At 33.9% G+C, this 23,437-nt stretch overlaps 1 protein-coding gene across 1 annotated transcript in view; it reads right to left on the bottom strand.

Moving 5' to 3' along the window:
* The window catches only part of LOC133173362 (zinc finger protein 830-like), a 192,507-nt gene that overhangs the window by 51,156 nt on the left and 117,914 nt on the right, over window positions 1-23,437 (bottom strand). The window contains exon 6 of the mRNA XM_061308348.1: window positions 6,630-6,742. Within this exon, the coding sequence (XP_061164332.1) occupies window positions 6,630-6,742 (113 nt within the window). The remainder of the gene's footprint in view (window positions 1-6,629; window positions 6,743-23,437) is intronic.

Here is a 23,437-nt window from a genome sequence, read left to right as displayed (position 1 = left end):
GTTTTAACAAAATACTTCTATTTAAAATCTTATTATAAGAAATGTCTCTAAAATTCACTCAAAAATCAGGTCCTAAATTTCGACCCCTACCGAGCTTCCATACTTAGCACTTCCGGAAAATTTGAAAACCAAGGTGCACATCTAGAACATGTCCTCTATCACCAATAAAATTTTCAACACTCTAGCATTTGTCGTTCTTGAGTTTTTGTGCAGACAAAGTCTATCTAAAAACCGATCAAAGGGCGATAACTTCCGACCGGAAGTGATTTTTCAAAAACTGACATGCCTTTATAAACTTCAGATAGCAACGCAATAACCCTGAAAACTTGAAGCAAATCGATCGAGCAATATCCGAGAAATCTTCTGCACAAAATCGGTAAGGAAAAAAAAGAATAATAAAAAGAAAAGTGAAAAATCAAAAATAGAATAATAGAAGGGTCTTCCACAGAAGACAGAAGACCCTAAAAATTTATAAGTAGGTCAAAGTGACCTACTTTTCAGTTGTTGTACTCCAAGGACCCTAGATGCATCAACTGACAAAGTTTGGTGCAAACTAGTAACTGAAATATTTAATTAAAGCCATAAATTTTCAAAAGTAGGTCACGGTGACCTACTTTTCAGTTTGTGTACTCCAAGGACCCAATATGCATCAAATGACAAAGTTTGATGATTCTAAGCCAATAAAGTACCTGAAATATTTAATTAAAGCTATAAATTTTCGAAAGAAGGTCACCATGACCTACTTTTCAGTTGTTGTACTCCGAGGACCCAAGATGCATCAACCGACTAAGTTTGATGATTCTAAACAAATTAGTACCTGAAATATATAATTAAAGCCATCAATTTTCAAAAGTAGGTCACGGTGACCTACTTTTCAGTGGACCTACTCCGAAGACCCAAGATGTATCAACTGACGAAGTTTGATAATTCTAAGCCAATTACTACCTGAAATATTTAATTATAGTCATATAAATTGAAAAGTAGGTCACTGTGACCTACTTTTCAGTTGACATTTTTTGAGGACCCAAAATGCATTAACTGAGAAAGTTTTATGATCATAAGCCTTAAAATGTTCAAATTATGCCTCTAAAATGCTTTGAAATCGAATGCCTGCAAAGTTCAAAAAGTAGGTCACTGTGACCTACTTTTTAATAAATATGTTTTATGGCCCCAAGATGCATCATCTTACAAGATTTAATGATTCTAAACCTCTCGGTATTCGAATTAATGACCTTAATTGTTTTGAAAAAGATTAGCCATGAAATTCAAAAAGTAGGTCAAGGTGACCTACTTTTAAGTTGAAATACTCCGAGGACCCAAGATACATCAACTGACAAAGTTTGATGATCATAGGCCTTAAATTGTTTGAAATATGCCTCTAAAGATTTGATAATCCTATTCCTTATAGTAAGCAAAATATCAACATTTTAATAAAATGTAATTTTTGGTCAACTTTGAAGTGACCTTGAGACCACGCCCTTTGCCCCAGGGTAAATCCCCGTGCAAATTTTAATCTACAACATATCCTCATCTTTTTGTGTAAGTTTGGTGATAATCTGCCCAGTGGTTCTTGAGAAGATTTTTTAGCAACCAGTACTTTTGTTTCTATTTTCCTAATTATCTCCCCTTGTTTAAGGGTCACAACCCTAGTTTTAGTATTAAAGGAAGCCCTTAGGCCAAGGATACCCTGTGACAAATTTGACAATAATTGGCTAAGGGGTTCTTGAGTTATGGCCCATATTCTAAAAAGTTTACGCACACCGCAAAAATGGCAATAGCATTAGCTCTTTGAGCTAAAAAAGGGTTATTAATTGCTTCAATTGTTTGTTTTTTAATATTTAATATGCTGAATGAACAATTTTCACACAAATAATTAAATAAATAAAACATGCATCACTGAAAAGTGAATTAAGAGAGACTATATTAAAACACGTAGCCGTATCATTGAAAATGAGCAAGTGGATTCCATGCATGATGTGAATAATTCACAGCTCTTGATACTCCAGTTATCAAATTAAAGGGTAGGGGAAACATTAATTCAGATATCTCTTTTTTTAATGTGTATGTTTTACATGTAATTTAACAGCCATGTGATTTATCACAAAAACGTACAAAAATCCACAATGTACATTAACTTTTTAAGTTTCCTGTAGGAAAAATTATACCTTAGTTTGGATGAAGATTTTAACAGCTTTCACATTATTAAACAAAACTGAAAAACGGAAATGATTATATTCAGATGATACAATTTTTTATACCCAATGTCTACAAAACTCATTACAAAATTGTACTATTTATGAAGTTTCTTGATGAGCTTGCTAAAAAAAATACTAAAAATTTTATATTAAAAAAGAGGCCCATGGGCCACAATGCTCACCTGAGTTACCTTGGACTTGCTGTTCTTCACCAGACCCCCCCCCCCTCCCTTGTACAACTTAACCATGGGGACCATGATTTGAACAATTTAGAATCTGCACTATCCCAGGATGCTTCCACATAAGTATCACCTTTTCTGGCCAAGTGGTTCTTGAGAAAATGATTTTTAAAGATTTTTCCTATATATTTCAATGTAAAACTTTGATTCCCTATTGTGGCCCCACCCTACACCAGACAACCATAATTTGAACAATTTAGAATTAACACTTCCCCACAGAGCTTCCATGTAAGTTTCAGCTTTTCTGGCTCAGTGGTTCTTGAGAAGAAGATTTTTAAAGATTTTTGCAATATTTCAAGGTTAAACTTTGATTCTGTACTGTGGCCCCACCCTAGCCCCCGGAGACATGATTTGAACAACTTAAATTCTACACTTTAATTCTACACTATCCCAGGATGCTTCCAAATAAATTGCTGCTTTTCTGGCCCAGTGGTTCTTGAGAAGAAAATTTTAAAAGATTTTTCCTATATATATTTCAATGTAAAACTATGATTCCCTATTGTGGCCCTACCCTACCCCCCGGGACCATAATTTGAACAATTAAGATTCTACACTACTCCAGGATGTTTTCACATAAATAGCACCTTTCTGGCCCAGTGGCTCTTAAAAAGAAAATTTTAAAAGATTTTCCCTATATATTTCAATGTAAAACTTTGATTCCCTATTGTGGCCCCACCCTAACTCTGTGGGTCATGATTTAACAATTTAGAATCTACACTTTCCCAGGCAGCTTCCACATAAGTTTCAGCTTTTCTGGCCAAGTAGTTCTTGAGGAGAAGATTTTTTAATGACCCCACCCTATTTTTGTCTTTTCATGATTATCTTCCCTTGTGAGGTGGGTTGGTCCTTCATTTTTACAATTTAAACTCCCCTTCACCCAATGATGCTCTGTACCAACTTTGGTTAAAATTGGCTGAGTGGTTCTTGAGAAGAAGTTGAAAATGTGAAAAGTTTACAGATGGATGGACAGACAGACAGACAGACGAACAGACGACGGACAACAGGTGATCAGAAAATCTCACTTGAACTTTCACCTCAGATGAGCTAAAAGTATATTGTCGCAATAAATATATTTCTTCAAGTTCAGATTAAAAACTTAAAATTAACACTAATTATCTTTTATACTTGGAAATAAACATCCTCAAAGAACCGATGCGATCTCAATGATACAGGTAAAACACCTGAGCTGTTCAATAACAGTAGTTCACATGGCCATGGAGAAACAGATCCTAGACCTGCACCCCAATGAAAAACTGTGATGGTGTAACGTGAAAAGGATTAAAACACTGCGGAGGGGGCATGGTTAAATGACAAAACCGCGTTGCCCATACTGTACCATGATGGTTATAATAATGTTTGTTTGTTTGTTTGTTTGTTGTTTAACATCCCTCTCGAGAATATTTCACTCATATGGAGACGCCACCACTTGCCGGTGGAGAGCTGCAAATTTTGTCCTATACTTGGCACTAATATGGCCATTGAGCAGTGAGGGATCTTTTTCGTGCCAGCACCTACTGCGACACGGGACCTGGGTTTATACGGTCTCATCCGAAGGACCGGTCTCCACGTCCCACAGTGGGATTCGAACCCGCGACATAAGGATCAAGTCCTTACGCCGCGACTCTAGAGCAGACGCTCTAACCACTGTGCCACGCGGGCGACTGTTATAATAATGAGAAGAAACAGTAGAATCACTTTTAGCTCTTCCGTGACGATGGAAGACATTAAAAATAATAATAAAAACTAGAAATATGTCCATGGGACATGAATGCCATGCCGAGGGTATATTTGTAATGCAACATTAAAATTTGTATTAGTTTATGAAATTTGATGAGAATATCTTGAATAGTTTCTTTAAAATTGAAATCTAAAAAGTTGGATATAGATGATAAACTCTCAACAGATTATGTATGAGTGCATAAGCTTACATAAATATATCTAAATGGTTTCTTTAAAACTAAGCAAAATGCAAACGTAAGAAAAGTGAGGTCAAGGTCACAGGAAAGTTCAAGGTCAACATTTTTGATGCAGTTGAATAATTCTCACAAATACGTATCAGCACATAAAATTTGATAAAAATATTTTGAATGGTTTATTTAAAACTGAGCTTAACACTAATAATGAAGTTAAGGTCAAACGGAAAGGTCAAAGTAAAAAAAATTGATACAGTTGAAAAGCTTACATGAGTATGTATTAGCATATGAAGTTTGACAAAAATAATATGCATGTGTTCTTAAAAACTGAGTTAACAAATTGATAAAAGTGAGGTCAATGTCAAATGAAAGGTCAAGGTCAAAATTTTGATGCAGTTGAATTGCTAACATCAGTATGTATCAGCATATGAAGTTTGACACTAATTTAGGACAATTCGGGTCAAAAGTCAAAGGAAAGGTCAAGATAAAAAATGTTGATGTAGTTGAATAACTCTCATCAGTATGTATCAACATATGAAGTTTGATAACACTCTCATGAATGGTTACTTTAAAACTGAGCTAAACACTAATTTAAGTAAAGTGAGGTAAAGGTCAAAGGCAAGGTCAAGGTAAAAAAATGTTGATGCAGTTGAAAAGTTTACATCAGTATGTATCAACATATGAAGTTTGATTACAATATCTTGAATGGTATCTTTAAAGCTGAGCTAAACACTAATTTAAGAAAAGTGAGATCAAGGTCAAAGGAAAGGTCAAGGTCAAAAAATGTTGATGCAGTTGAATAGCTCTCATCACTATGTATCAACATATGAAGTTTGATTACACTATCTTGAATGGTATCTATAAAACAGAGCTAAACACTAATTAAGGAAAAGTGAGGTAAAAGTCAAAGGAAAGGCCAAGGTCAAAATAGTGTTGATGCAGTTGCATAGCTCTCATTGATATCTATCAGCATATGAAGTTTGGTGAAAATATCTTGGATAGCTTCTTTGAAACTGAGCTAAACACAAAGCGCGACGGAAGGACAGATGGAAGTACAGAAGGATGGAATGACGGAAGATGGACATGACAAACACTATATGCCCCGGCCATATTCATGACGGGGCATAAATAGTAGAATCCCTGTAAGGTCTTCTGAGAAGATTGAAGACCTAAATAAGAAAGAGTAGAATCACTACAGTAAAACTCATTTAGTACGAACATGGATACTGCGAATTCACAGATATAGCAAAGTTTTTTTTGATCCCCAGCTATATAAATTTTACGAATTCCTTATATGGATATAACGAATTACAGATATAAAAAGGTAACTTCACAGGTCCCTGGGACTTCGTTATAGCCGAGTTTTACTGTATAAGGTCTTCTGTAAAGACAGAAGACTTTAAGAAGAAGGTCTTCCATCTGAAGGGGAAGACCTTCACAAAAGTTGAAAGAAACAACAGAATAATAAGAAGATCTTACATTGAGACCGAAGACCTTAATAAACAGTAAAATTGGTAAAAGGTCTTCCCACTGAAACGATAGACCTTAATAATAATTAAAAGTGCATGTAGAATCACTATAAGGTCCTCTGACTGAAATGGAAGACATTAAATATATACCCAACTTTGTTTGGGGAAGATAATCATGATAACAGTTTGACTGCTTGATGTCCAAGAGGAAAAAGATATTTAAAAAATTGCTTTAATTTTAAGGTTTTTGACTCCAATTCTTAAGACACCTGGGAACATGAAATTTCCAAATTTTTTTCCTCTTTGTCCATAGATGTATACCAAAACTGATTGAAATTGGTTGAACGGTTTGAGAGATGTACAAGTGTAAATGCATAATGACAGACAAATACAGATATATAAGTGTGTTACTCAGGTGACCTATCAAGGTTATTTCTAAAACCTATCAGAAATGAGATGCTTTAATTACTGTAAATGTATTTTATTTGGCATATACGATATTTAGCAGAAATTGTTTTTTCAACAAATTAGCATATATTTGATTTTACGATTTCTGAACACCTTTTATACCAACATGCATACACAAGAATTTTAGCAATGTTCTTGATTTAGTGGGTGCTTCTTTCCGCAAAAGGTGCTTAATGAATACACTGCCAAATGTAATATGTTTACAGTATATTGATGTTAAGGTCTCTTAATTGCTAGTATCAGCAGTTTTCAGTTTTAATTTTAATGATTATATATAGACAGATACAAGAGAACAGATAATACACTAAACACATCATCCTGAAACCAAGCCCTTGTGATTCAAACCTTAGCATCTGCCTTTGGATTATCAAAGAAACCTTCTGGCAGAATATCTGCCATGGTTCTGGGTTTCTCCTCTTCTTCAGCCTCTTCTTTTTTCACTCCAAGGTCAAAGAAATCTAAAGAATCAAATACATAAAATGTTAAAGATTTGTAACTCTTTTAATTTTAATTGATAATCTATGTGTTTACCCCCTTTTCATAAATATCACACTTAAATGCATTTAATATTTCCTAATTGTTTCACAAAACATATTCTATTCCCAGAAATCGTTCATCTTCACTTTTTATTGACCTGTGCTTTCATCCATTGGACATTAAATCTCATTTGTCTGTCCCTCTATCCATCTGTAAGCCTGTTGCAGAAACTTTAACCTTTGACATAACTTTTGAATGAGAGAAGAGAGGGCTTTCATATTTCACATGTGCTTTACCTATGGCAATACCTTTCTTAACTAGAAAACTGACCAGTCAGCAAGGGCCCCACCAAGGGGTAGAAATATAAGGGTATAGCTTACAGAATGAGAATTTTACTTGATTGCAAAAATTAAAAAATATATGAAGAAGAATATGCAACAACAACTGTATTTATAAAATTTCAAGATATTTCCTAAATATCCAATGACCTGTAAATAGTATCCTTGTATTTACATGAGACAGTAAAAAACATCATAACTCAATTAATTAAATGTATATTTGAATGAGAATGAAGCATGTGTTGTATGAAATGCCAGCCTTCAGTCAATGCAAATATCACCAAGGCTTGACCTTAACTTCAAAACATGAATTGCAGACAAATGTGTTAATTAATCTTAAAGTGACAGATAAAGATAAGCCTCTAAATTTTCTGCAGCAGTCAAGATAATTAATCCCAGGGGATTAATTGTACTGCTCTCTGATCCTTTTCTTCTAAGTTTACAATGAGAACTTTTTCAGCAATGATAGAATGAGGTTATTATCCAAGTACCTGTTAAAATTACTAGTATTCTTGAATTTACATAAGGCAGCCAAACAAAAAAAAAAAAAATAAAGACCATAGTAATAATAAAATATGCTGTGATAAGTTAAATTCTTTCAAAAAACAAGATGTGTTTGTGAAACACTGATGCCCCTGTATGGCAGATTATGGCGAAGGTTAAAGTTTCTTAAATGCAAGTCAAAATCCAGGCCAAAAGATAAAAAAAATGTTGGTACCCAAAGAAAGGTCTTGTCTTGAGGAATATACCTGTGAAATTTGAAAGCCCTAGCTGCAACTGTTCAAAAGTTATGGCCAAGGTTAAAGTTTTTTTTAAAAGTAAGTAAAACGTCAAGGTCAAAGTCAAAGTTGTTGGTATCCAAAGGAAGGTCTTGTCACAAGGATTACATATGTGAAGTATGAAAGCCCTAGTACCAACCATTCAAAAGTTATGGCCAAGGTTAAAGATTTTCAAAAGTAGGTCAAATTCCTATGTCAAGGTAAAAGGGCCAAAGTGGTTGGTATCACTTTGTGATGTCACAAGGATTACATGTGAAGTATGAAAGCCCTAGCATCAACCATTCAAAAGTTATGGCCAAGGTTAAAGTTTTTCAAAAGTAGGTCAAACTCCTAGGTCAAGGTCAAAAGGTCAAAGTGGTTGGTATCCAAAGGAAGGTCTTGTCACAAGGATTACATATGTGAAGTATGAAAGCTCTAGCTTCAACCATTCAAAAGTTACGGCCAAGGTTAAAGTTTTTCAAAAGTAGGTCAAACTCCTAAGTCAAGGTCAAAGGGTCAAAGAAGTTGATATCCAGAGGAAGGTCTTGTCACAAGGAATACACATGCAAAGTTAGAAAACCCCAAGCACCAACTGTTCAAAAGTTATGGCCAAGGTTAAGGTCTCATAAAATTTTGCAAAAGTAGGTCAAACTCCAAGGTCAATTTCAAAAGGTCAATTATGATGGTACCCAGAGAGAGGTCTTGTCACAAGGAATACACATGTGAAATACGAAAGACATAGCTCCAACCAATCAAAAGTTATGGGCAAGGTTAAAGTTGACAACAGACAGACAGACAGGACAAAAACAATATACCCCCGGGATCTTTCGATCCGAGAGCGTAAAAAAATTCTAATTTCTGCTCATTAATTTTGAGTTCATCCATGAATAAAAGGGGTGTTCAGTTAGGCTATCATATTGTGACACTGTTGGATAATTATATAAATGGGATATATCCTATTGTATTCAGCAAAGTAAGAATTGTTTCTCCAGGGTCCAAAGTGGGGATTTTTTTAAGTAAGACAAATAACATAACTTTAGAGAAAATATTCCCTCCACAGGCCTTTTGCCCTCAGAGGGAATGTTTTCTCTAAACTATTCATCACCTCATCATCACCATCTCATTATTTATCTATTACATACTGCGATATTTGATACAAGAGGCCCATGGGCCTTTATGTTTGCCTGAGTGTAACAAGTTTTTCAGGATATGACCAATTTTGGCCCATCTGAAACTGACCTAGACTAAAAATCCCAAGATGTGAGACAAAATCTCAAATCAGTGAGTTTTGACGCTGTTTACAGAGATGAAAGAAAATAAAGAGAAGGATGCTATATTTGATAAATTATTGTAGAAGAGAATGGTAATAAGCAGTTTGGAAGTGCATTTTCTTTGAAAGTAAAAATGACTGCAATTCATGGGAGGGGGTATGCCATGTACTTTGGAGTTAAATACCTTGTGTTATTATTATGTTCCCCAAACGAAATTTGGGAACATACTGTTTTTACCCTGTTTCTTATTATCATTAGGCCTTCCATTCACCATGGAAGACCTAAATTGATTGTATTGTTTCTTTTTATTAGGCCCTCCATTCACAAGGGAAGACATTTAGTGATTGTATTGTTTCTTTTTATTATTAAGGTCTTCCGACTTCCTTCGGAAGACCTTATTGTTCCGTCTGTTTCCTACTATTAAGGTCTTCCAACTTCCTTCGGAAGTCCTTATTGTTTTCCTTCTGATTTCTATTATTAAGGTCTGCCGCCTTCCTTCGGAAGACCTTATTGTTTTCTGTCTGTTTCCTATTATTATTATTAAGGTCTTCCGATTTAGGTCTGTTTTCTATTATTATTAAGTCTTCCATTCTCAACAGAAGACCTTTAGCGATTCTACTGTTTTGCCTTATTAGTAAGGTCTTCCATCTTCACGGAAGACCTTATAGTGATTCTACTGTTTCTTATTAGGTCTTCCATTCTCAACGGAAGACCTATAGTGATTCTACTGTTTCTTATTAGGGTCTTCCGTCTTCATCAGAAGACCCTTCTATTATTGTACTGTTTCTTTTTCTTATTAGGGTCTTCTGTCTCCAACGGAAGACCTTTCTATTATTGTATTGTTTCTTTTTCACTTCTATTATTAGGTCTTTCCACCTTTCTGTGGAAAGACCTCTTGAAATGCTTATGTTTATTATTATTATTAGGTCTTTCCACCTTTCTGTGGAAAGACCTCTTGAAATGCTTCCGTTTATTATTATTATTATTATTCTTCCGCTACGGCTTTTTGATCCGAAAGACTTATCGAAAAACTTTATAGTTCATGATACTCGACTTCTTAAATTATTTCGAAAAACATGTGGCCAGCTATCTAACCTTTGACCCTTTCGTAGTTATTGCCCCTTTTACAAAAATCCTTGTTATCACTACTCCTTAGAAACCGTAAACCATAGAGGTATGGAACCTTCACCAATGTCTTTGCCTAATTGAGGGGACTCTTCAATCTTTTCATTGCGAAAGTATTCGTCAACCCCTTTTATGAGTTATTGCCCCTGAAAGTTTTTGATGTTTACGAATAATTAAAAATTTTCAAAACGATAAGTTGTAGAGACATGGGACCAACTCCATAAGATTCATTGACCTTTGACCTTAAAATATATGCAAAGGACAAAGGTCAGGGTCATTCAAAATATAAGAAATTAAGCTTTTTTTATAGCTCTTTTCTCTTTCAACATATCCTTAATATCTTTGCATCATTAATATGTTCTCTTAAAACTATTTCAAAGATTTCATACTTGTCCCCTAAGATTTACCCCTTTAAAAGTTATTGCCCCTTTTACTGAAAACCTTGTTATCACCACTCCTCCTAAACCGTAAACTGTAGAGACACAAAACCTTCACTAATGTCTTCAGGGTCTTTAGACACAACTTCAATCTATTCAGTGCTTAAGTATCCAATGACCCCTTATATGAGTTATCGCCCTTTAATGTCTTTGTGCTTACTAATTAAACCTTATAACTTTAAAACTAAAAGTCATAGAAGCATGGGGTCAGTGCAATGTGACCCTTGACCTTGAACATTTTTCAAAAGTTATTCCGAAAAACGACCCCCTGTGTTTGACCTATGACCTCTTACAAAGTTATTGCCCCTTTCGCAAGAATAGCCTGTTATCGCTACTCCTTCGAAACCATAAACCGTAGAGATACAGAACCTTCACCAATGTTTTCGACTACTTGAGAGGACTTTTCAATCTTTTCATTGCGAAACGATTTGTCGAGCCCTTTGATAAATTACTGCCCCTGAGAGTTTTTGATGTTTACGAATAATGACAAAATTTTCTAAACGATAAGTCGTAAAGACATGGGACCAACTGCATTAGATTTTGTGACCTCTGACCTTGAAATTTTTGTGAAGGTCAAAGGTCAAGGTCATTCAAAATATGAGAAAATTAGCTTTTTAAATATCTCTTTTGTCTTTCAACATATACTGAATATCTTTGCATCTATAATATGTCCTTCTAAAACTATTTCAAAGATTTCATTCTTGTCCCCCGAGCTTGACCCATTCAAAAGTTGTCACCCCTTTTGCAACAAAACCTTGTTATCGTTACTCCTCCGAAACCGTAAACCGTAGAGATTCCAAACCTTCATCAGTGTCTTTGACTCATTTAGTACTCTCTTCATTCTATCATTGCGAAAGCATTCTTTGGTCCCTTGTATGAGTTACTGCCCCTGAAAGTTTATGCTACTTACATTTAATGAACTTATTTTTAAAACGGTGCATCCTAGAGACATGGGACCAACTGTATCGGCATATTTGACCTTTGACCTTGAAATATAGGTCAAGGTCAAAGGTCAAGGTCATTTAAAAACATAAGAAATCCCTTATATATGTGTAAAATATAGCAATTCACCAAATGACCTTGAACTTTGACCTTGACCTTTGACCTTGGGTTAAATGGAAAAGTTAGGACATGTATCCATCTTCAGTATCAGGTAAAAACACAGAAAGTAAAGATTTTTTTTTTTTTTTTTTTTTGTAACGACCTTGACCTTGACTCAAAGGTCACAATAAGGCTTAAGGATGTGGAAGTAGTTACAATTCTTAGTTTAAAAGAGGCATAAAATAAATAATTCACCCCCCCCCCTTCTTAAAAAAAAAAATCACATCAACAACAATGTAGAATATTACTCTAGAGTTCAAACCAGACCTCGGATCGACACCAAATTTGGTACAAATGTAGTATAGACCTCAGAGAAACTTTCTGGAGAGTTTTACGGTGAGTCTTATAAGTTTATAGAAGTCATGAAGTTTTACAGCAAAAACTACAAGTTCTGTTGTGTTTTTCAAATTTAAGTGCAGGTGAATGAAGAAATGATCTAAACCTTTTATCGCCTATTTCTTCAGATGTCGTTAGTAGCATTTAATTCTCCTGATATGATACGACATTTTAATACCAAGCATTCTCTCTTTCTTTTACATTTGGAATTTATTTGATTTTTATTTAGAATTAATCAGTTTCCAGAAATAGCGATTTTCGGTATATTTAAAACAATTCTCGCTTTCATTGTCATGTTTCCCTTCTAAAAATGCATGTTGGGAATTTAATTTGGGCTACACATATTTAATTAAACCCAAAGAAATGCTTATTTAAATGTTTCATATTTATTTCAGGATATTCAGTCAGAAATGTTAAAATCCGAACCCGATCTTTTAAGCTTACAACGAAGCTATTTACAAAAAAAATCAGCATGCTCACAATATCGATAAATCAGGCTACAGTCCATTAATACATTTTCATAAGGGAACAGTGTTAACGTTTTCTCACGCAGCCCGTCCCTTATTATTTTATACACGGCTTGCAAATTCAGGAACTATTTCCTTTTACGGAACTTCTTTCTTCCCCTACCGATTCTAAAAATATGCTTGCATTTCCTCTATAGTCTTAAACAATTAACATACCTATCTTATCGGAATGCGTAGCGCAGTGGTTAGCGCACCTGCCTTTCAAACCAAGGGTGCCGGGTTCGATCCCTGCTGGAGGAGCAATTTTTTTTTTTTTTTTTTTTTTTTCATTTTTTGCATTTTCCTTCTTTTTTTCAACCCAAATGACACGGAAACACTTAAAAAGGTGGAAAGGCCTCTAATTGTTCTCTGAACAATTAGTCTCCTAGTTATTATTCTTTTTCTTCCCGGACTTTTGAAACCGCAAGACTTATCGAAAAACTTTATAGTTGATGATACTGGACATTAAAAGTTATTTCGAAAAACGACCCCCCGTGTTTGACCCATGACCTCTTACGAAGTTATTGCCCCTTTCGAAAGAATAGCCTGTTATCACTACTCCTTCGAAACCCTAAACCGTAGAGATACAGAACCTTCACCAATGTTTTCGACTACTCGAGAGGACTTTTCAATCTTTTCATTGCGAAACGATTTGTCGAGCCCTTTAATAAATTACTGCCCCTGAGAGTTTTTGATGTTTACGAATAATGACAAAATTCTCTAAACGATAAGTCGTAAAGACATGGGACCAACTGCATTAGATTTTGTGACCTCTGACCTTGAAATTTTTGTGAAGGTCAAAGGTCAAGGTCATTCAAAATATGAGAAAATTAGCTTTTTTAATATCTCTTTTGTCTTTCAACATATACTGAATATCTTTACATCTATAATATGTCCTTCTAAAACTATTTCAAAGTTTTCATTCTTGTCCCCCGAGCTTGACCCATTCAAAAGTTGTCACCTCTTTTGCAACAAAACCTTGTTATCGCTACTCCTCCGAAACCGTAAACCGTAGAGATTCCAAACCTTCATCAGTGTCTTCGACTCATTTAGTACTCTCTTCATTCTATCATTGCGAAAGCATTCTTTGGTCCCTTGTATGAGTTACTGCCCCTGAAAGTTTACGCTACTTACATTTAATGAACTTATTTTTAAAACGGTGTATCCTAGAGACATGGGACCAACTGCATCGGCATATTTGACCTTTGACCTTGAAATATAGGTCAAGGTCAAAGTCATTTCAAAACATAAGAAATCCCTTATATATGTGTAAAATATAGCAATTCACAAAATGACCTTGAACTTTGACCTTGACCTTTGACCTTGACATTGGGTCAAATGAAAAAGTTAGGACATGCATCCAGCTCCAGTATCAGGTGAAAACACAGAAAGTAAAGATTTCTTGTTTTTTTTTTGTTTGTTTTTTTGGGGTTTTTTTTTTGAATGACCTTGACCTTTGACCTTGACTCAAAGGTCACAATAAGGATGTGGAAGTAGTTACAATTCTTAGTTTAAAAGAGGCATAAAATAAATAATTCACCCCCCCTTCTTAAAAAAAAAAATCACATCAACAACAATGTAGAATATTACTCTAGAATTCAAACCAGACCTCGGGTCGACACCAAATTTGGTACAAATGTAGTATAGACCTCAGAGAAACTTTCTGGAGAGTTTTACGGTGAGTCTTATAAGTTTATAGAAGTCATGAAGTTTCACGGCAAAAACTACAAGTTCTGTTGTGTTTGAAATTTAAGTGCAGGTGAACGAAGAAATGATCTAAACCTTTTATCGCCTATTTCTTCAGATGTCGTTAGTAGCATTTAATTCTCCTGATATGATACGACATTTTAATACCAAGCATTCTCTCTTTCTTTTACATTTGGAATTTATTTGATTTTTATTTAGAATTAATCAGTTTCCAGAAATAGCGATTTTCGGTATATTAAAAACAATTCTCGCTTTCATTGTCATGTTTCCCTTCTAAAAAATGCATGTTGGGAATTTAATTTGGGCTACACATATTTAATTAAACCCAAAGAAATGCTTATTTAAATGTTTCATATTTATTTCAGGATATTCTGTCAGAAATGTTAAAATCCGAACCCGATCTTTTAAGCTTACAACGAAGCTATTTACAAAAAAATCAGCATGCTCACAATATCGATGAATCAGGCTAAAGTCCATTAATACATTTTCATTAGGGAACAGTGTTAACGTTTTCTCACGCAGCCCGTCCCTTATCATTTTATATACTGCTTGCAAATTTAGGAACTATTTCCTTTTACGGAACTTCTTTCTTCCCCTACCGATTCTAAAAATACGCTTGCATTTCCTCTATAGTCTTAAACAATTAAATTACTAATCTTATTGGAATGCGTAGTGCAGTGCTTAGTGCACCTGCCTTTTAAACCAAGGGTTTTGAGTTCGATCCCAGCTGGAGGAGCAATTTTTTTTTTTATATTTTTTTTTTTTATTTTTCTTCTTTTTCTTCTTTTTTTCAACCCAAATGACACAGAAACACTTAAAAAGGTGGAAAGGCCTCTAATTGTTCTCTGAACAATTAGTCTCCTAGTTATTCCACTTTTTCTTCACAATTTTTGTGCAGAAGGTATCTCACAAACGGTTCGATCAATTTTCATGAAATTTTCAGGGGTAATGCGTTCTGATCTGAAGATGATCCTTTTTTGTTCACATCCTCAAAATTCACTTCCAGTTGGAAGTTATTGCCCTTTAATCAATTTTCAGATGACCATTTTGTTGGCACAAAAACTAAAAAATGGCAAAAGCTGGAGCGCTGATGACATGTTGAAGATTTGCACCTGAATTTCAATTTTTCCGAAAAAGCCAAGTGTGGAAGCTCGGTAGGGGTCAAAATTTAGGACATGAATCAGGAGTGAATTTTCGAGACATTTTTATCATATCTCCAAAACTATGAATATTTTCTTAAAACATTTGAATAGAAATTGTGTAGAATTACAAGATCTTTTATATGATATCAAGAAAAATGGGCTGACTCATCACATTAGGGGCCATGAGGAGCCAAAAGTCTTAATTAATACATAACTCTTTAACAATCAATATTTTGTAATACATTACTGAAGCAAAAATGTTTATCTCAAATATTTACAACTATATATTATGATATTCACATCATATGTTACATAATTAGGGGTCATAAGGAGCCAGAATCCCAAATCTTTGGCATTCTATATCTCAAAAGTGGGAAATTTTTTCATAAGCAATATTGAATAAAAGATGTTCAAAATAAGGTTCTTAGCAATATGCAACCTTTCAATTTTTGCTAAATGTCCCCATTAAGGAGTTGAAGGGCCGGCCCCTAAATATTTCTTTTGCATATATCTCAGTAACGAAAAAGAATTTCTGAATAGTTGTTGAACAAAAAGTGTTCAAAATCACAAGAGTTTTAAGGTGATATCAAGAGAAAGGAGCTGACCCCTCAAATAAGGGGCCGAGAGGGGCCAAAAGGCTTTAATCAATAACTCCTTAATAATCAATATTTTGAAATACATTAATGAAGGAAAAATTGTTTATCTCATATAAAATATATTTTAAAGCATATTTTCCTTTAGAAGACAAACACAGTAACCCACCAGAGAAATTCTACTCATTTTTTCTTTATTTTTATTCTTAGTGGATGATTTATAATTCTAACATATTTGTTGCACTCCTGACCAAAAGCATTGGGGCCTTTAAAGTAGAATTGTGAAGTGAAAATTACATAAGAACTTGTTCTGTTGTTTCAGTGAAGTTGAGGAGGAATTACTTGAATTTTATGACAATGTTTTAGTGTGTTTATTTTTAACATTCGTTAAAAAAAATCATAAAAAGATAAAAACACATCTGAATTGATAAAATTGAAAAAGGAAGGATTTTAATAATAAAACTGTCAATAATTTAGCACTAAATTACACAAAAAGATCATTATTAATTAATGAATACTTCTAAGCATGAATAGAAGTCTTTTCGTCACACAACTTGAATCTTTTAAAAAATGTGTTGCACTCCTGACCATAGAAATATGGATCTGAAGCACAGACAGATCCTGTAATTGATAAATCTATTTGGTAAAAATTTTCTTTGTGTCTTTATTTTCCAAAATAAAAATCAGAAAATCATATAATGATAATAGTTTTTTCATGCTTGGGAGCAAAACATCAAATGTTGCACTCCTGACATTTTGGGGTATGCACATATACTTGACTCTCATTAATGCTGCTTGTGATTTATATAATATTTTTAAGTTTTAAAATGTATATAAGTTATTATTTTACACTTCCAAAATTCTTTTTTGTCTTAATTTTCTATCAGAATTTTACAATTGATGTTTTTTTGGCAACACTACATTTTTTTCTGTTGCACTCCTGACATGGTACAACATTTTTTTAAACATCAGCCATGACCACAACTTGATTAAACAAAAGTTATGACAGTCCATATTTAAAGCTCAATACTTTGAATATTATCAGGAAAGTCTTTAATTTCAACATGAAGCATTATTTTTTATTTCACAGATCTCCAAAAAATATTGAAATTTCAAAATGTCACAAAAAGGTGTTGCACTCCTGACAATTTTAGCATCATTTTTGGGCATAACTTTTTTGTTAATTGAGATATCAATGAGATATTTGGCAGGTATTTAGACACTATCTAAAGACATATGCTGAGACATAGAAATCTATTTTCATTACCTGTATTTTTAGTGTGGGTTGATAAATATGCATTTGGTCATTTTTTTTTGAATTCACCCTGAAGCTTATAAGTAATGGGGCCCCAAAAGTAGTAGGGAACATTTAGGAACATCTGTAACAGTCTCCGTTACAAATTAAAACTAGTTATACTTTGGGTTCAACAAGAGTCTCATAGGCCACAACACTCACTATTGCCTTATCTGGTCTACATCAGCAGATTTTTCCCTTTAAATCCCTATGTAAAACTTAGAATACAAATTGTGGCCCCACCCAACTTGAGGGTCATGATTTGAGCAAATTTGAATCTACCTGAGGATGCTTCTGTGAACAGAGTCTCATCTAATTTTTTATTTGTCTAAACTATTTTTTTATTCAAATATCATCTTTTCAAGATTTGATTATTAATGGTTCATTCTTCAACTTACAAAAAACTGTCCTGAAGTACAAAAACTGAAATGATAAAATTTCACTTTTCAAATTTGAGCAGAATTTAGCTGAATTGGTAAACAAATTTTAATGAAATTCCAGATCAAGAGGTTTTTACTGAAAATATTTTTAAAATTTTCCATCGTCTTACCTGCATTGTTGCAATGCCATACAACTTGCACAACTATATGCAAATGCAGATTATAAACATCTCTCAAATGCTCAATGCAGGAATTTCATGACTACGTATAGTGTGAATGCAGGCTTCATGTATGTTGAATAATTATGTCTGTCAATGCAGGCATTGACCGACTGCAACGTCAGTCAATGCAGGCATTGGCTAACTACACAGTCAGTCAACTGACGACTACACAGTCAGTCAATGTACGCACTGGCCAACTACACAGTCAGTCAATGCAAGCATTGGCCAACTACGCAGTCAGTCAATGCAGGCATTGACCGACTAAACAGTCAGTCAATGCAGGCATTGGCCAACACCAAAGTCAGCCAATGCAGGCATTGGCCGACTACACAGTCAGTCAATACAGGCTTTGGCCAACACCAGCCAATGCAGGCATTGGCCAACACCACAGTCAGCCAAATCAGGCATTGGCCAATACCACAGTCAGCCAATGCAGTCATTGGCCGACTACACAGTCAGTTAATGCAGGCATTAGCCAATACCACAGTCAGTCAATGCAGGCATTGGCTAACTCCACGGTCTTTCAGAGGAGGCTTAAGTTGACCCCTCAGTCTCTTAATTTAGAACTTGGCTGACTTTTACAAGCTTTTTTATCAAATAAGGATCGAATTGTGATCGTTAACAATCACAAAATATGCATAAAAATCTGAAAAATATTTTGTTTCCTTAGATACGTACCCCTGTATGTAGATTCCCAAAACTTTTATGATTGATAAATATGAACGACTAACCTGAGTTTCAATTTTGACTACCACCCAATCTCTAACTGGATGCAAAAAGCTGGCACATAGGATTTAATATTGATATAAAATTAACAAAATCGAACATTTTCCCTTCTTGGTAACCATAGCAACAGTGTTGTATTTTTCAACAAACTTTATCAATATATGATGTTCAACTTTAGTTCTACCAGATAAGTACTATTCAAGGTGAGTCAAATAATATGTTTCTTGATTAAAAGGTAAGTATATTCCTAAAGCAGCAAAAAATATCACTTTAAACAACTGGTATGTTGTTTCCATGGTTACAATGCAAAGTAACAATTAATCTCAATTTTTCTTATGTTGTCGGTGTTGCAAGGTCCTAAGGATATATATGTGCCAGTCATGAATTTTATTGTTTTTCCTCAAGATAGCATTAACCCAATCTTAGCAACATATTTTGCCTTGTTACACTGTGTTACCATGGCAACCATGAAAGTTATTTTTAGAATAATATTGCCAATACCTAATTACTTAAGGTCAAATATTTTTATTGTTTTTCTTTGGTTGTTGATTGAGTTTGATCATGTAACATCTATCATTAGTGAATATTGAGCGTTTTTCAGCATTTTTCAGCATCTTAAATGTATTCCAAATGTACCCATGGTTACCACTTACTAAGAGATAAATTCTAAATAGTTTCTTTATAGCATAAGTGGCAACAAGGTGTCATGTTTTTGTGAGAATGGTTTGTTTGTTTTTCTTAGTCTTTATTAAGGCTTAAGAAAGATTCAAAGTAGCTGAAAATCTCAATTTTTTCAACTTTTCTGGCTGTTGCCATGGCAACCAAGACACATAGCAACAAAATTTTATTTGATATTTGTTTCTGGTGTCAAGTTGTAATAAAGGGCAAAGTTTCACCAAAATCGGTGACCATGCGTGGCAAAGAAGTTTAAGTGGTTACAGAGAATCGCTATTAATTTATAACAAATAATATGAATATGCCTCTTTGTATCATCTTGTCCGAGTTTAATCACGGGGAAATGTCTACAGGTACATGTAGAAGTCTTTTCAATAAATCATTGAAAATAGAAATGACACATAAATATATTATTACATTAAAATTAAAAAATACGAGCGTGTTTATGCAATGCGTCCACTGGCCTTTGTAATTAAAAATATTTTTTTTTTTACATTATTTTGCACCAAATCGCCTTGGCACGGAAATATATGAATGGATGTTACAACCGTTTTAATTCATTCTATAAGTCAGAAGTTTAATAATAACCATAATTTCATCGGTAAACATCACCTTTTTCCAGTGGTTATTGACATTCCAATATAATTTAATTTTGTTTGTATTCTAGCCTCTGATTGGTTAATATCCAAAAAGGAACACAAATTATTTCTGTATAACCTGGTTTGGTATGGGGACACACCCCCCTGACAACCAGCTGAATCATCTGTATGTTTGCTATTTTGTAAACAACGAAGTAGAGTAATAACAAAATCAAATTCGCTAACAAAAATCTTTCTACAACGTAACTTCGAAGTTTTGAAGCGGCGCTTGTAATTGCGTGCCATTAAAAAAGTTGACTCATTTATGGCACTATGCTGTATGGCGTATCTGAGCTAAAAAATAAAAATACGAGATTGAGTTTAGATGAACATGATATTTGTTATTTAATTTTAATTAAAATTTTCACCGATTTTGAACTTGAATAACCCCACGTTTCTATAGTTAAATTGACTTTAAACTGTGTCTGATATTTAAATGTGGAGTCGGTAAATAAATCGGTTATTGTTTTAAATTTCTAATATCTATGAAACATGATTGATTTTAATTGTGTAATTTACAGAAAAGTCCTATCTTTATAAAAAGTAATAAAACAAATAGAAAGATCTTTTTAATTTTAGTTAGTCTGAACTTATCAAAAATACACCACAGATGACTTTAAATAGTATACGTGTCTATTTTTTTTCTTAGCAGATTTGTAAGTGGTAAGTAAAACACAGATGGAATCTATGGCTACACTACACTACATTCTGTGATTTTTCTGGGAGATCTGAGCCTATTTGTTGGAATGATGGTGAAGGACCATACTGTTAGGTTCTGTATTTTCAATATTCAATATAGTGACTTACATGTATCAGGTTGCTTGATTTCAATTTTATTTAAATTAGAAATTTTTGATAGTTATTATTTATTATAAGATTTTCACTGTTATTTAAGGGATTGTTCTTTGAGTCATGAGAGTGCAAAATACATTAAATTGAAAATCTGCACCAGAAGCATTTTGATAGGAATTAGCATATAGAGCATACTGTATTAAATCAAATGTTGGGACAAGATGATAAATTGTAATTATTTGATAGAAACAATGCCGAAAATGAGATTTACTTGAAACAATTTTGTGTAATGAACTCCGAATTTATTTTTCAGGTGAAGTACTGAGAACTGCACAGAAACATGAACATACAGTAAATGGAAAAGGAATCAGGAAGACAGTGTTCTGGCAATGCAATAAGATTGTCCCAAACTATTTTTTAAAAATCTTACTTTAAAATTACATTGTGTCGTTTCAGCTCAGATTTCTACTTATTCTTTTTTTAATATAAAAAATAAAGGTTAAAATTGTTGTTATATATGATCTTGCAAGTTGTCAATGTAAGTAAAAACAAGGGAAAAGGATCTTATAAGAACCTTCATCATTAAATGATTTCTGGATGTCTGCATTAAAAACAAGATCTGACAAGGACAATATATATTTTTGAAAGGAACAGATTACTTGGACTTTGAGAGAGTCTCCCAATGCCTGCATTGGCTCTTATAAGAGAGTCTCCCAATGCCTGCATTGGACCTTGAGAGACTCTTCCAATGCCTGCATTGGACCTTGAGGGACTCTTACCAATGCCTGCATTGGACCTTTAGAAGTCACCTAATGGCTGCATTGGCTCTTATGAGAGAGTCGCCCAATGCCTGTATTGGACCTAATGAGAGAGTCTCTCAATGCCTGCATTGGACTTTGAGATAGTCGCCCAATGCCTGCATTGGACTTTGAGAAAGTCGTAAAATGCCCGCATTGACCTTTAGAGAGTCAGGCAATGCTTGCATTGCCCACTGAGTGAAAGGGAGCCTCTGAGTGAATGCCTGCATTGGCCCTTTAGATATTCATGCAATGTCTGCATTGGCCAACGATGAATAAATTTCCTTGACAGATTGTCATGAAATTCTTGCATTGGCTTTACTATAAAAAGACTTTCAAATTTTTTTTAGACATTGGTGATGATTCTTAGCGGGAATATACAAATAATATTTCATTTTTCGTAATAATCGTCACTGCATTGCAAGTTTAATTATTTTCCAAGTGTTCAAATAGATTTTGTATTCCTTTAATGCTAAAATTACATTAGTCTATTACATTTAGAACAATTTCAATTGCATATGTGATTAAGATAAAATGCAATCAGAATGAGAAGAAAATTGCAAAAAATTGAATGAACACATACATGTAGTCAACAGTTCATGTGACTTTTATCACATGAATTTGGAAATGGGCAATTTAAACCATAAAATATATTTCGGGATACTTTTGTAATCATAAACAACTTCCTTCATAAATTCATTAAATTACATTCACTCTGGTAGTAGGAGCTAAGATTTCTTTCCACATTACCTAAAACATTGATCTTAAATTAAAAAAATATAATTAAGACAAATTAAATTTAGTTTAGACTCCATTTGTATCAATATGACTGATCATTTCTTTGCTGTTATTGAGAAGATGATTTTTAAAGATATTTCCTATATATCCTCATGAAAAACTTTGATCACCTGTTGTGACCCTGTCCAAACCCTGGGGGGTTATGATTTGAATAAAACTGAACCTACACTAGCTGAAGATGCTACTCTATAAATGTGACTAAGCATGGCTTTGCTGTTCTAGAGAAGAACATATTCCTATGTTTAACTTTGATCCCCCCCCCCCCCCCCCCCCCCCCGGTCATGATTTGAACAAACTTATATCTTCACTACCTGAGGATGATTCCAAATGAATATCACTAACAAGAAACATATTGTCACAAGCATAAAAAATTGGCTGCAAACCAATTGTTCCTTTTATGAGGCAACAAACTGGCGCGGATTTTATTTTTCAACAACAACCTAATTTTCTTCACAAATATTTGGGACCCCCCTTCTCTCTCTCTTAGAGGGTGTTGAAACCCGGACAACCCACTCTAGATCCGCCACTGCAGTTTCTTTGTTTTGGTGTTGAATTGTGGCAGGAAAATGCTTGGCACTTTGTAAAATGGGCTTTATCCTCACCTGCAAAAATCTTCGTAATATTCTCTCTTTTAAGATATTGCAATTTTATCATATTTTTGAAAAATTCCCATAGGAAATGTTTATATATATACATCATTCAAAAACAAATGCAATAAATCCTGTTTAAATAGAGAAAGTAATATTGATTACATATATATCTCGGTCTTTGCATTAGATAATGAACAACACATGTGCTTACATTCTCCTCACTTCAGAGTTCGTCAATCAGGATTCGATCAGATAATACATTTACCCATTATTTATCAACTTTAACTTTATAATCATTATGCATTTTTGTTAAATATTTAGACACTCTTTATTAATATTCTAAATGAATGTTAGATACTTCAATTTTTTTAAATCCGCAGAAACGCACAACTACTTCAAAATTTCATATCAAATAACCGACTGCCTCCTGGCAGCCAGTAATATTGGCTCT

This window comes from Saccostrea echinata, unplaced genomic scaffold, assembly GCF_033153115.1.
Source record: "Saccostrea echinata isolate AGI-Se365-2 ecotype Australia unplaced genomic scaffold, CSIRO_AGI_Sech_v1 ptg000002l, whole genome shotgun sequence".
Lineage (NCBI taxonomy): Eukaryota > Metazoa > Mollusca > Bivalvia > Ostreida > Ostreidae > Saccostrea > Saccostrea echinata.
Note: the sequence above shows the minus strand (reverse complement) of the source record. Positions and strands in the feature narration are given on the sequence as shown.